General features: G+C 35.9%; 1 protein-coding gene across 1 annotated transcript in view; it reads left to right on the top strand.

Moving 5' to 3' along the window:
* Positions 1-12003, top strand: part of Smp_178730 (hypothetical protein) — a gene marked incomplete at its 3' end in the record, with an annotated part of 41245 nt that extends 29242 nt beyond the window's left edge. Inside the window, exons 9-13 of the mRNA XM_018797601.1 lie at positions 2529-2672; positions 3363-3683; positions 8746-9057; positions 10274-10742; positions 11801-12003. Coding sequence (XP_018652626.1) covers positions 2529-2672; positions 3363-3683; positions 8746-9057; positions 10274-10742; positions 11801-12003 — 1449 coding nt within the window. The remainder of the gene's footprint in view (positions 1-2528; positions 2673-3362; positions 3684-8745; positions 9058-10273; positions 10743-11800) is intronic.
* Between the last annotated feature and the right edge of the window lie 910 nt (positions 12004-12913).

The following is a 12913-nucleotide window of genomic DNA, read 5'->3' as shown; positions in this document are numbered from 1 at the left end:
TCCTGCGTCCATTGAGGCGCAGACAAATGCGCGCTCGTATTAAAGCGTGATCAGAGTCTAAACAAGTATTCCAATACGAGCGACAATCTTCTATTGAGCCTCTCCAACGATGACTGATGACAATATGGTCTATTTGAGTCCATCGTTGGTTTGGTGCAGGTGGCCGCCATGTTAGACGATGTCTCTCCTTATGCTTAAAATTAGTGCTTGCTAAAAATAAACGATTGTCTGAGCATAGTTGCAACAGACGATCACCATTATCGGTTCGTTGAGCCGGAATACTAAAATACTCACTTAAATGTCTTTCTGTTTGATTTAAGCTGCCTAATTGGGCATTAAAGTCACCCGAAATGTGTACTATGTCTGAGCGCTTAGCTTTTTGAAGAAGTTCAGGGAGCTTTCTGTAAAAGTCATCTTTCACTTCATCATGGCTGCAGTCAGTGGGAGCGTAGGCAGAGACGACGAAAAGGCAACGATGTGTGTCCCTATTCTTCCGAGTTCTTACGGAGCCATTTAGCCGGACAGCACACAGGCGACTGTTAACGGGGATCCATTCTAGTAGTGCCTGTTCTGCCCTTGTACTTAGTGCTATGCCTACACCTGCAAGTCCGCGAGAACTAGCCAACGGGTCGCCAGATACACGGAGGGTGTATTTTGTTAGCTGTCCATTTTGGCGAGGTGAGGTCAAGTGAATGACCACACTGGGATCCTGTATGCGTGTTTCGGAGACACAGCATACATCAATGGTACGAGATTCTAGAGTTTTAGCTAAGGAGGCCTGTTGACCGATTTGGCATAGGGTACGTACGTTGAAGGCTCCAATGTGTAGTTTGGAGCGAGGTTTTAGTAGACCTGGGACAGCGTTTCGCGCACTAGAATCGTTGGCCATGGTGACACTTGAGGAGGAAACCGAGAGAGGAAGTTTAGTGTTGAAAGTCAAGGTAGAAGGAATAGTAGGAAGTGAAGAAGGAGATTGATTATGAATACAGTGGTCTTGAGTGTTGTTAGAGGTATGAGGGCAGTTATCACTTCCCGGTTGCCCACACCGTGGAAGGATTCTTCTAGAGGTACCTGAAAAGGAAATTGGGTTAGAAGTGGTCTTAATGACCTGAGAGCGTGACCGCAGTGCCCAAGGAACAACTGCTTGAGGTCGGTCACACACGACCTTTTTGTGGGTAGTTTTTGTGTTAGCTCCGTTCTTCAAAAAAACCTTACCGCCGGAGACGGAAATCCGTGGGATAAGGCGAGGTGTGCATTTTTAGGGTCGACCTTTTCTAACCCCACCCCTCCTTGTGGGAAGGCAGCATCGCTGTCATGCTGGTTGTCTGAAAGAAACACCTCACTGCTGTCACACCTCTGTACAGTCAGCAGTACGACTTCGCCTTCGGACCTTGGGTTTGCTGCTTTTAGTCTCACCGCTCTTCAATCGACCTGTCTGGCATGGTAGGACCTCGAGGAACGATTGTTCCAGCCAGCATAGCTCGATTGCTTCATCACGATAGGCAAGCCCGACCACCACGTCAAGGTAGCAGCAACGAGTGGGTCATTGTAATGCCCTCTCTCTTTGTTTTGAAGGAGGCTTTGATGATCCTTGGTCCATGAGATTCCCATCCCATCCAATAAGTGCATTTTGTGCTTTTCTGGACAGCATCAATGCAACTCTTTGTGTATGTGGGGCATTTTCTTCTTCATGACCGGAGTATAACAGAAGTTCCCCTGAAGATAGTCGTTGTTGTCCAACCTGCGTCCAATGTGTTTCACTGATTCCAAGCACCTCCAGATTGTATTTTCTCATTTCTGCAGCAATTTGGAAGACTCTTCCGGTCTCCCACATTGTACGGAGATTCCATGTACCTATAAAAATTGTTGCTCTGGTTGTTAGAAGGTGCATCGGCCTCATGACTTCCGAAGGAACTCGGCTTTCATCATGAGACGTCATAATTATTCCTTCTACTCCCAGGGCAGAGTTTAAGTGGTTTGAATAATTTTTTTTCTGGTTAGCGTTTTTTTAGCGAGTTGGTTTTCTACGGGATGGGGTCGCTAACCCCATGCCTAACCCTCCTCCTTTACCCGGGCTTGTGACCGGCAGTAGCCCCCGGTGGAGCTACAGGCGGAGTTAGATAAATTATAAGAGGCAGAATAAAGAACACTTGGTGTCAAAAATCGGAGTCACACATCAAGAGAGTGAGTTGTACATAGGAACAGCTGAAAAGGGGAGCTCAAGACAGATTTCGTTAGGTATTCCTGGTCAACAGTTTATGCTCCTTACGAGCAACCGTGTTAACAAATAAATTAATAGGGATTTTCATAATATTATCATCATTCCATTATCGGAATTCATATACAGAGTGATAATCTGTAGTTCATAGTGGAAGAACCACAGATTTTCTGAATATTTATGTTAGCTAGTATTGATAATCTCTTTTTACTTACAAATCTGTTGCCACCACATTGCTTTGTCAATGTCCATCTTGTTCAGTGAAATTGTTTGTTACTTCGTTATTTTTTCATGTATATGTATATTTTAGGCTTTCTCTAATCTCACTAAAGCTACATGTCGTTCCCTATGCTCAGTCATGGTGCTAGCCATTATTCGTGAAGCTGGTCAAATCGTATTAAATGATAATGAAGTATTGGACACTTGGTCAGTTGTACTGAATGGAACTGTCGAGGTTAGTTGATAATTTTGCATTTTCTTTTCTATTATGTTGTGCGAGCACACACCTATATCGCTTTTCGATATACAGTTCAATACGATAGTTACCGCAATATTTCTAAAGTAAACACATGAAACAAAAAATATCAACCAAAAAAAATTAACACCAAAAATTATCAACACTTTTCCTAACACTGCGTATATCGAGTAAGCCTGGTTGCTTTGTAATAGCAGGCAATTACATGTTTTCATTATTTGTTGCTTATTATTACCAGTTCAAATATCGCTACGCCTACTGCAGTTTAGGCAGCCAGACACCATCACCAGTTCTCACAAAAAGGAAGTGTAGTTCAAACCTGAGTACACGGCTTCTGTATTTTTTTCAATAAATTCGACAAGTTTAGGAAAATACAGTATACGGATACTGACCATTTATCCACTCACTCACCTTTATTGATCATAGCTTGCATTGCACATTAAAGGGTTATTCTGTGTACAAAACATCCATTGAATTTGTGTCCTATAGGAGTATCACAGCATATATATTATTTCTTTCAGTAATAACGAGTTGTCTATTTGAGTCGTTTCACATTATGTTTACTAATAAAAGTTAAAATCAGAGCATATTTTTGTAGTCTCTCTTTAACGTTGCCCATTTCCTTGTTAACTATTTATTGTCTCCTGTTTTGAAAATTATTTTCCTCAGGTTATTGAACCAGACGACACAATTCGGGAATTAACTCGTGGTGATGCATTCGGTGTTCGTCTTGGTAAAACAGATTGTATTCATCATGGTGTAATGCGTACAGTCACTGAAGACTGTCACTTTTTATGTGTACCACAAACCGATTATGTGAAGATTATGAGTCGTGAAGGAGAAGCTGAAATACCAGAGATGGGTGAAGGTGGACGTGTTGTCCTTGTCTATGAATCAATAAATTTAGACACAACTCTTAACATCGATTCGAATAAATCACCTAATGACAATAATTCTGTGTTGTTGAAAAAATGTCGATTAGTCACAAAGGTTTGTTTTGAAGTTTTTTGTTTAAAAAAAGTCAATGAATTCAGGGAATTCGTTAACGTTACTTTTAACTAGAATCTATGCTTACATTTACAATTAATTAACAGGTGGAAAATGATTTGAAAAGGCTGAGGGTATTAGGCAGCTTTTTAATATTGGTTTGTCCTCTGAGCTGGATGGTTTGGTCGTGGAGCTTTCATCGTCCTTCTGAACGACATCATCAGCACAAACTTCGGGTAGAAGTGAAGTGTTATTAGGCAGCTGTTTTACCTTAGTTTAACTCCTCAAAATTCTGCATCCACAACCATACTTGAATGTGAGTAGGTACACGAAATTTGACTCAAATGATGGATATCTCACTGTATTACAAAATTGTTCAATTCGAAAGTAAAGGTCTTTGGTCTTTTACTCATCCGTTCGTATGTATTATGTTAGCTGTATCACTTTTGAAAACCTACTGAGTTAGTGTCTGTTTTCTCCATGATGTATTCGATCAATCACCATTTTGTAACAAACTGATCCAACATTTAAATTTATTGCAGTATTGGGGTGATAAGCATTCTTAGTTATCAACCCTCAATTCACTTTCAAGATAATTGTTGCGTACTAACACACACTCTGTCACGTGAGCAGACCGAATAAACATTCGCCTTAACTGTTTACTTTTGATAACGACAGAGGTATCAATTTAAAATCATGTACTTGTTGATGACTTCCTGTATACAAACAGAGTATATTTATCAAGCATTTTTTCTGCTATTCTTGAAGAGACATGTTAGTACGTCATTACTTTTACGGAACGTTGTAAAAATGTTTATCACATTTTCTAAGAATACGTTCATAATATTCCATCAATTATGTAGGAGCTGTCGTTAAATTATTACGTATACTCACTACGAAATTTCTTGTTTAATGTAAATACTTGAATATACTCAACTTGTAATGAATCATGTCGGTTTTAAATCAGTATTTTTTTACTTTAGTTAAGTCACTATCTTCCACAAAATATACACTTCCATAGTTGAATTCATGAGTCAACTGAAGCTAGACCACCATGGAAAACCTGTAAGAACTGGACGACAGCTTCGTCTTATTGTGGGACTCCTCAGCAGTGCGCATGCACGATCCCTCCTTGCGAGATTCGAACCCAGGACCTATCAGTCTCGCGCGCCAGCGCTCAACTCCTAGACCACCGAGCCGGCATCTAACGGTGTTAATGTCTAACCTCAATCAATCCACAAGATAGTAACTCATTGAAGACAATGGTGGACAGTTGCTCAATTTCGTGGATTGGTTGAAATAAGACATTAACACCGTTGGATATCGGCTCCTCAGTGGTCTAGTGGTTAAACGCGCGCTCGTGAGACTGATAGGTCTTGGGTTCGAATCTCGCGAGGCGGTATCTTGGATCTGCACTGCTGAGGAGTCCCACAATAAGACGAAGCTGCCGTCCAGTGCTTCCAGGTTTTCCATGGTGGTCTAGCTTCAATCGACTCATGAATTCAACTATAAAATTACTAAGATCTCTACGAAAACCCCTTCTGATATACGCTTTCATTAGTACTCTATTTTAATTGTATATTCGCATACAAACCCCAATTATTCAATCTCTTCTGATATTTTGTTTTCGAGTCAATATTTCACTGCTTTTCTTTGTTCAAATTATTTTAGGGCACACCGGAAAAATTAATTGAACATTTAATTGCTGATCTGTCCAATGGAGATATAACATATCCAGAAGATTTTTTACTTACATACCGTACATTTTTAGATTCACCCCGACCAATAGTTGATCGTTTATTATCATGGCATTTGCATAATCCAAAGTTACGTTCACGTGTTAATCGTATAATTTTATTATGGGTTCACAATCATTTTAATGATTTTGAGGATAATCATGAGATGATGAAGTGTATTGAAAAATTTGATAATATGCTATCATCCGACGGCACAGGTAAGCGAGTGTATATGTCTATGTGGATGATATTTTGTTTCATATTCAATCAATAGAATATTGTTCAGATAATCTTACTGGCTATTTTTATTACTGGTATGTGGTATCTTTTAAGCATCAAGCAATTTCATGGGTTTGATTTTCATTCTGATATGACGGGAAGAAAAGTCAAAATTAGATTGATTTACTCATTATAATTTTTGTTCTACATTACTTCCGTTTTAATTCAATGTGATGATTACTCAATGTAGTATTTTTTTTGTTTTTCAGTGTGATCTTTTATTCTGTTTACCATACTTTATTCTTGTATTAAGTTAACATGAACTATACTCAGCATATGATTAGTTATAACTATAAGTATTTTTCATATATGTGATTTCATCCTAATCATTAATTAAGATGTATGTACAATCAATATATAAATGAGTGTATTTTCGGCTGAGGTCGTCGTCATGTTTTGGGGGTAATAAATCTTCACTTATGCCAGTTTTTGTGTTCTTACTTTCGCGTCGTGAGGATTGCAGTGGTTCCTCGTTTTTACAAGTATAAGTAATAAGCGATTCCGACATAATAATTTGGGACGACCAGATATAACAAGTGGCGTTCATCCAGAAGACATAAGATACTCCGCCTACTTCCTCATAACCAACAGGATAATATTGTAGAGGATTAATTCCTCTATATTTGACTCCAATAAATAAATAATATCCCGTTGACAGATGAATTATATCAATTGTTGTTCGTATATTATCTTTCCATGTTAATATTTCTGACAACTATTTTATTTGTCAAGTGTATAGTAGTTTCAAACCATTTAGTTATATCGTCGTACTGATGGTAAATATTGATATCGTGTTCTGAACTTTGACCTCAGAAATACTATTCAGAGTCGGGCATGATGTTGGAAGTAGTTGATTATGTAAACTATTGGATGTTGTTGTTGGTGGCCTTTTTCATAAGGTTTACATGAACTTGAACATGTACTGCCGTACAACACAGCTCATCTCCAGCTATCACTTACGTAGTCCAAATAAACTAACTAGATTATCGATTCATTCAGCTAAAGTTGAGAGTACCTATCAACTCATCCGGCTTAATATAGCTTAGTGAATCTAGATAACATCATAACCATGAGTTTCCACTTGGTGGTTTTCCAACGGACAACTTTTAGTGCGTTATTCATCAATCTATCTCAACAAACTGTTCATTTTGTGATTTTCATTTCTTATTTCCACTCATTTATTAAGTACATATTTGGTCTGGCCTTTAAGCCACATTACTTCTGGGTGAATTCAAGTGATATATCCTTTCTCCAAACACTAATGTAGGTGTCGCGAAGTTCCAGCTATGTGATCTACTGATAGATCTACTGATTGATAATGCTAATTTTTGATTTATTGGTCAGGATATTACGTTGTTTTGATTCGCACCACTAATCTATCGCCTTTGAATCAGATCATTCACATCAGAAAAAGGTTCAAATTCGAACAAACTGTGTATCTAGTGCATTTACCCATCATTTTTATTGGTACCTAAGTATCAAACTATTTTGATTGATCATTATCAAATTAATTAATACATGCCTCATTTCGGCCTTTGTAAAATATCACAATAATTATGGACTTATAACTGTAGAGCCTGATGATGAAGTTTTTGAAAACAATTGTTCGCTCAAATATTGTTCATTTTTGAATATTCTATGGGGATCTTTAAACTGATCATTAATGGTTAAATAAATTTTCACCTTTAATTATCTACGTAATGTACGTTGAGATACCCGATTAGTGTTCATGTTAGAGAAGAGAATTTACTGAATTCATATAAATTTGCATGGTAATCTATTATTTGTATGCAGAACTTTTTTATTATACATTTTTATCTTACGTAATTTGCATGAAATAATTAAAGCAGAATAAAATCGTTACAAAAATAAACCTGTAATATCTTGATGTACACAGATTAGATCTGATCGCCTTTTAGCAATGGAATAACTTTGGTTAAACAATAAAATTCAGTTATTTTTTTCAGTTCTAAATCAATGCGTTTCAACTTTAGTGATTGAATATATAGAGATTATGAGAGAGAAAATGTATATGATCAAAACAGCATTATTTAATGATGTTATTGAATATTGGTCTCATCCACGTAGGATGTTTCGGACTTATAGGTTGAAATGTATAAGCATAGGAACTTTAAATAATGTGATTGAAAACACGTTGCAGTAATACAGTTTCGTTCGTTCCTTATTTCATTGCAAGTGTTGAACTTAGTACTTTTATTTGTTGTCATTAGCCTTTCTTCCTATTGACTCCGTCTTGTTGTGCTAATATGAACTGTGTCAACTGGAGCTATTATATATTTTTGCTTAATCTTGCCTGATTCATATTTTTTTTAGAGAAAATATACGTCACTTTAAAGTATGGATAATTCTATGAAATTAGTGATCAGAATTACAGTAATCATATCAAATCGAAGTTATATAGGAGGCTTTTTGTATTAGTTCGTGTTGGTTTAGATTTGCATAGATAACGTTTGGACAGATAATGCTAGCTTATAAGAAAATATCGATTTCACTTCGTAATTTTTTCTAACAATTTCGACCAATGCATCTGCCTGTTTATCATTTAACCAGTAAACCGTCGTAGTTAGATGTACAAAAGAATAAATGCAATGTCAACCACTTGAAAATCATTTTGTGCGATGAAGCATCGTAATTTAAGAAAAAATCCATATATATGAATAGCGTTAAATTCAATTAGAGATTTTTTCATTGAATTTTGGACAAAATTCTCATCCTCAACTGAAAGTAAGGTGTGTGATTTTCAGTTTCGGAAAAAACACAAGCTCAAAATAGTATGACTAGGTATACTATTTTCCTTTGCAAACTCGTATCAACTAAGTAGTTTTTTGGAAATCGGGATAGACAGCATAGGATCAGAAAATCCGAATAAGATAATCAGATCACAGCTTTTAATCGGTTCGGGAGCATACTCTTCTCCATCGATCTGTTCCCAACGTTATTTTGGATAGAAAAAAACATTAACTGATAAATCGTACGAAAAATGATAACGAACTTTCGGGAAGTACAATACCGTCGTATTCATATTGCAGTTGAATTTCTACTTCTTATTTCGAGAAAAAATTCCCTTCGTTTTCATTATCATTTCAGCTGGTGAGCGTCGTCTGTTTCGTTTAGCCTGCAGTACCAAAGCTCGTCCACGTCAAGTCGAACTTATAATTCCATTGAAAAGTTCATGTCATTTACATCCAGATAATAAATCGTTCGGAGTCGATGATGGTACTGGGTTTTTGTCATCAAATGGACAACACTTGAACAATAATTATGATACAATAAATTCTCTCATTGATCTACCATTCACAATGATTGGTGGTGAAGATGGTTTCGGTGTGTTTATACATCAAGTGGGTGATTTTGCTTTCATCTGTTTTTAAGGCCTTTTCTGTTACGCATTTATCAATGGAACATTTAATTACCTACTTTATATATATATATATATATATATATATATAGAGAGAGAGAGAGAGAGAGAGAGAGAAGTTTAAACGTCCTACAAACTTAGTCAGTCACAGAAAAACGTTAGACTGGTACATATTTGTATCGATCGGAATTATTGTTTCGATTCGTGCCAATGCAAAATTAATTATGCAACAAGATAAGAAATACGTGTTATGGAGTGTAAGTTTAGGACAAAATCGACGGATCGAAGATATGAAAAGGAAATGAAACTCGATTTCACATCCAAAAGTTGCTTGACCACATTTCTGGTTAGCTTAATTTAGTAGCACAATAAAAAAACGGGTGTAACATTCATCTTTAAAATGCTTTTTCGTCCCCGATAATTCCCTTAGTAGTTCTCTATCATCAGGGCAAAATATGGAAAATACTTCGATAATAAGCGCTCTTTATAAAACTCTTAGAAGAATATATTAAATGTGTGATCATACTTTTCCAACCTTATTGCAAAACTCCTAAGATTCCTGTTAATCTCTATATGCTTTTGCTCAGGTTTCTAGAATCTCAAGGTCTCCCATAATTCTGTGAGTAACTTAACCTTCGAAGCAAATCTACTCTTATTCTCCTCGCCTTTCGTTTTTTTCTTTTCGGTGTTTAAAACTGAAGAATTTCTGGGGACTAGGATAAAGCGCAGCAGCATAAGCTTTATCAAAGGTTTATTTAATACGGTAGCAAATAAATAGTCCAAAGCTGTACATTGGTGTTCACTGTTCTCTCAGTTCAGTAGTGAACATCGGATCTAAGACTAAATAAAAATTGCATTTTGAAAAATTTTTCTTTGTCATGCTCATCGTTATTGTGTTTGACGACGAGATTTTCTTGCTTACGGAAAGTTCTTTGGTCCATATTTGTCTGTTAAGGGTATAATCTTGTTGTGTACAACTTCCATCCAATGTACAGATGGGGAAAAATAGTAGTGTTTTACATGTCTATTGTTAAATGGCAGCATCTTCTGTGTCTTCTACCTAAATGCATCAGTGCCTCCTCAAACTACTGCTCAATATGTGTTATCCATCGTTTATTTGAAGCAGTATATAATCAACACTTCTGTAAGTTTTTGTCATCAAGTATTTTTACCGTTTATTTTCTGATTGTTCACTTAAGGTATACACTTTAGTTTCAAACAATAATTCTGAAACAAGCTATGATGAACACACAAACCAAAAATATCTCACTAATCCATCTTCATTATCGTTATCATCACCATGCGATTCAAGCTATCCACCATCATCAGCAACACGTGTACTTCCTAATTTTTCATTTGTACATGATCAAATACGTCGGGCTGACCAATTATTAGCAGTGAATGGTCGTTCAGTGGAACATTTAAAACCATCTGATGTAATACAATTAATTCATTCAATGATAAACGCATGTTGTCCAATGAATATTAAGACTAGATCAAATACTAAACTAGTATCTGGTGCCAGTGGATCATTGTCTCCTTCGACTGCACATTATTCAACTGGTATTGACAATGAAACTATGATGGGTCATTCCAAATCATCTACATTATCGTCAGTCATCAGTGTTACTTTCAACCTCCGTTTATTAGTTATTTTCAATCCAGTTCGTAAGTAAAATCTCCCGTTACAGTTTAATATTCCATGAATTACTTTTTGGTAAATGCGTAAACTATAAACTATGTAAATCTCTGTATTTCTGCTAAATTATTGTAGATGTGTGGCAATACATTTTTTTATCTAATCAGCTTTCGGATTCCATTTTTTGGTGTACAGGCTAGTGACCATATCCGATCTTCCTAATCAAAGTAGATATAGCTGGCTTCGAACCTACGTCCCAACGCTTAAAAGTCGGAAGCTCTGACCATTAAATCACAGTCGTTGCTAATTATTTGGTGGATAATGAACTGAAAATAGCTTGCGTGTTACAAAATTTTAAATACCTCCTAATTACCGAGACGCGCATTGACAGGCAACATGAGAATAAGTTAGATGTCTATTGCGAGACGGACAAAGGTGTGATACCTATTGTTATGGTCGTGTACCGCTTTATGTCTTTTAAACCATACTGTTTCATGTTTGCTCAACTTACAGTTCTTAACAGTCAACGTATTTATGATAACTCTTTAGAGTCTCACGAGTTTGAGAATATTTTCTTCCTCAGATGAAATACAAATACTCAATGCATAGATCCTATTGAAGTTTTGTTCCAAATACAAGATTCAGTATAATATTATTGGCCGATTCACTTCATACCAATATGTTAATATTAAGAAGCGTGTGTGAATTGATCATCAAAATTCATAAAATTATCGACCTACTGACGGCTTTCAATAGCCAGGTTAATGATCTTTTGTGCTTAAAATAATGTTTGGTAGTTCATTATCGGCTTCTAGCAAACGTAATTATAAATTCAGACTTTCACATACGAACAATAATTCGTTAGTTTGTAACGTCTTCAATTGTTAACATGACGAAACACTAAATTTATAAACATTTAATTGCAGCTGGAACTTAGAAAACTACCATCACCAAGAAGGTAGAGGCATTTGTGAACACGTGTCTGCTTAAAATATCAATAATTTGTCATAACTTGTACAGAACACTTTTGATGTAGAACTTAATTACATGTTTTTTTCTATTATGTTTACATTTTTTCTTTCAACAGAGTATTATCAAGCTATTGACTCTTTAAATACGACACATACTGCTCAAACTTCGATGACGCCGATCAATAAAACAACAAATGTTTATCAAATTGTTGACGATCTAAAAACCCACGTGAAAAAATCTACACCGTCATCAAACATCACATTGAATAATCACGATGGTAATAATGAGATTTGTCGACCAAAAATGCATAGTTTGTAAGATATGAATTTATTTATTGTATATGGTATATTCTCCATTCACTTCTTGCTTCTTGTTACTAGTAGTTTCCTCTGAATTGTTGGGCTAGGTCTATTGTATATATTAACTGTACTATGTGACAGTGGTTTCTTTTCCAAATAGTTCCATTGCTACTTTTAACCACAAGCAAAATCTGTTTTATTTTGTAGACAATAAAGCAAACTTCATATTAGATTTGTAGTTCCTTAAGTTCATCTCACATATTCAAATTTAAGGATAACTTTTATTACAAACTAACCATGAGATGCAAAATTATTGGAAACCAAGAAGTACTACATGTCTGATTTGCAATTTCAACTTTATCGTCATGTGACTGGAGTTAAAAATGTGTCTGAACTACTAAATTTCAACCCGTAGTTTTCAAGTCAACACTTGTTACGAGGCCTGAAGTTCATGTATTTTGAATCCTTATCAGAAGACTCACTTATTGACCTATAATCTACAGGTGATGTAGTCTTGTTTAATGAAGACGCTGATAAGATTCAGAGTCTTATGATCTCACTAAGCAACAATGCATACATATGTTGGATGAGTTTCTCTCTCTTTGAATACAAAATATCCTTTCAAAACTAGGGAATGATTTAGTTTGATGCATTTACTCCCTCAACTTATCCTGGAAGTTTCATCAGAACCTGCTATTAAAAAGGAAAAAATTAACCCCTGTACAGGCTCACCACCTCGAACACTAAATGGAAAAATCAAAACTTTTTAAAAAACTTTCTTCGGAATCCATTTACTTAAATGGTGTTTTTTCAACTTGTTCGCTTTTCCCATTTCTATTTCACCTTTTGTAAAAAACTTAATTTTAAAAAAAGCACTTTCCTTTTTTGGAATTTTCCAAAGGTTTATTTTTTTTACCCAAAATCCCCCC

Source organism: Schistosoma mansoni, chromosome 5 (genome assembly GCF_000237925.1).
Source record: "Schistosoma mansoni strain Puerto Rico chromosome 5, complete genome".
Classification (NCBI taxonomy): Eukaryota; Metazoa; Platyhelminthes; class Trematoda; order Strigeidida; family Schistosomatidae; genus Schistosoma; species Schistosoma mansoni.
Note: the sequence above shows the minus strand (reverse complement) of the source record. Positions and strands in the feature narration are given on the sequence as shown.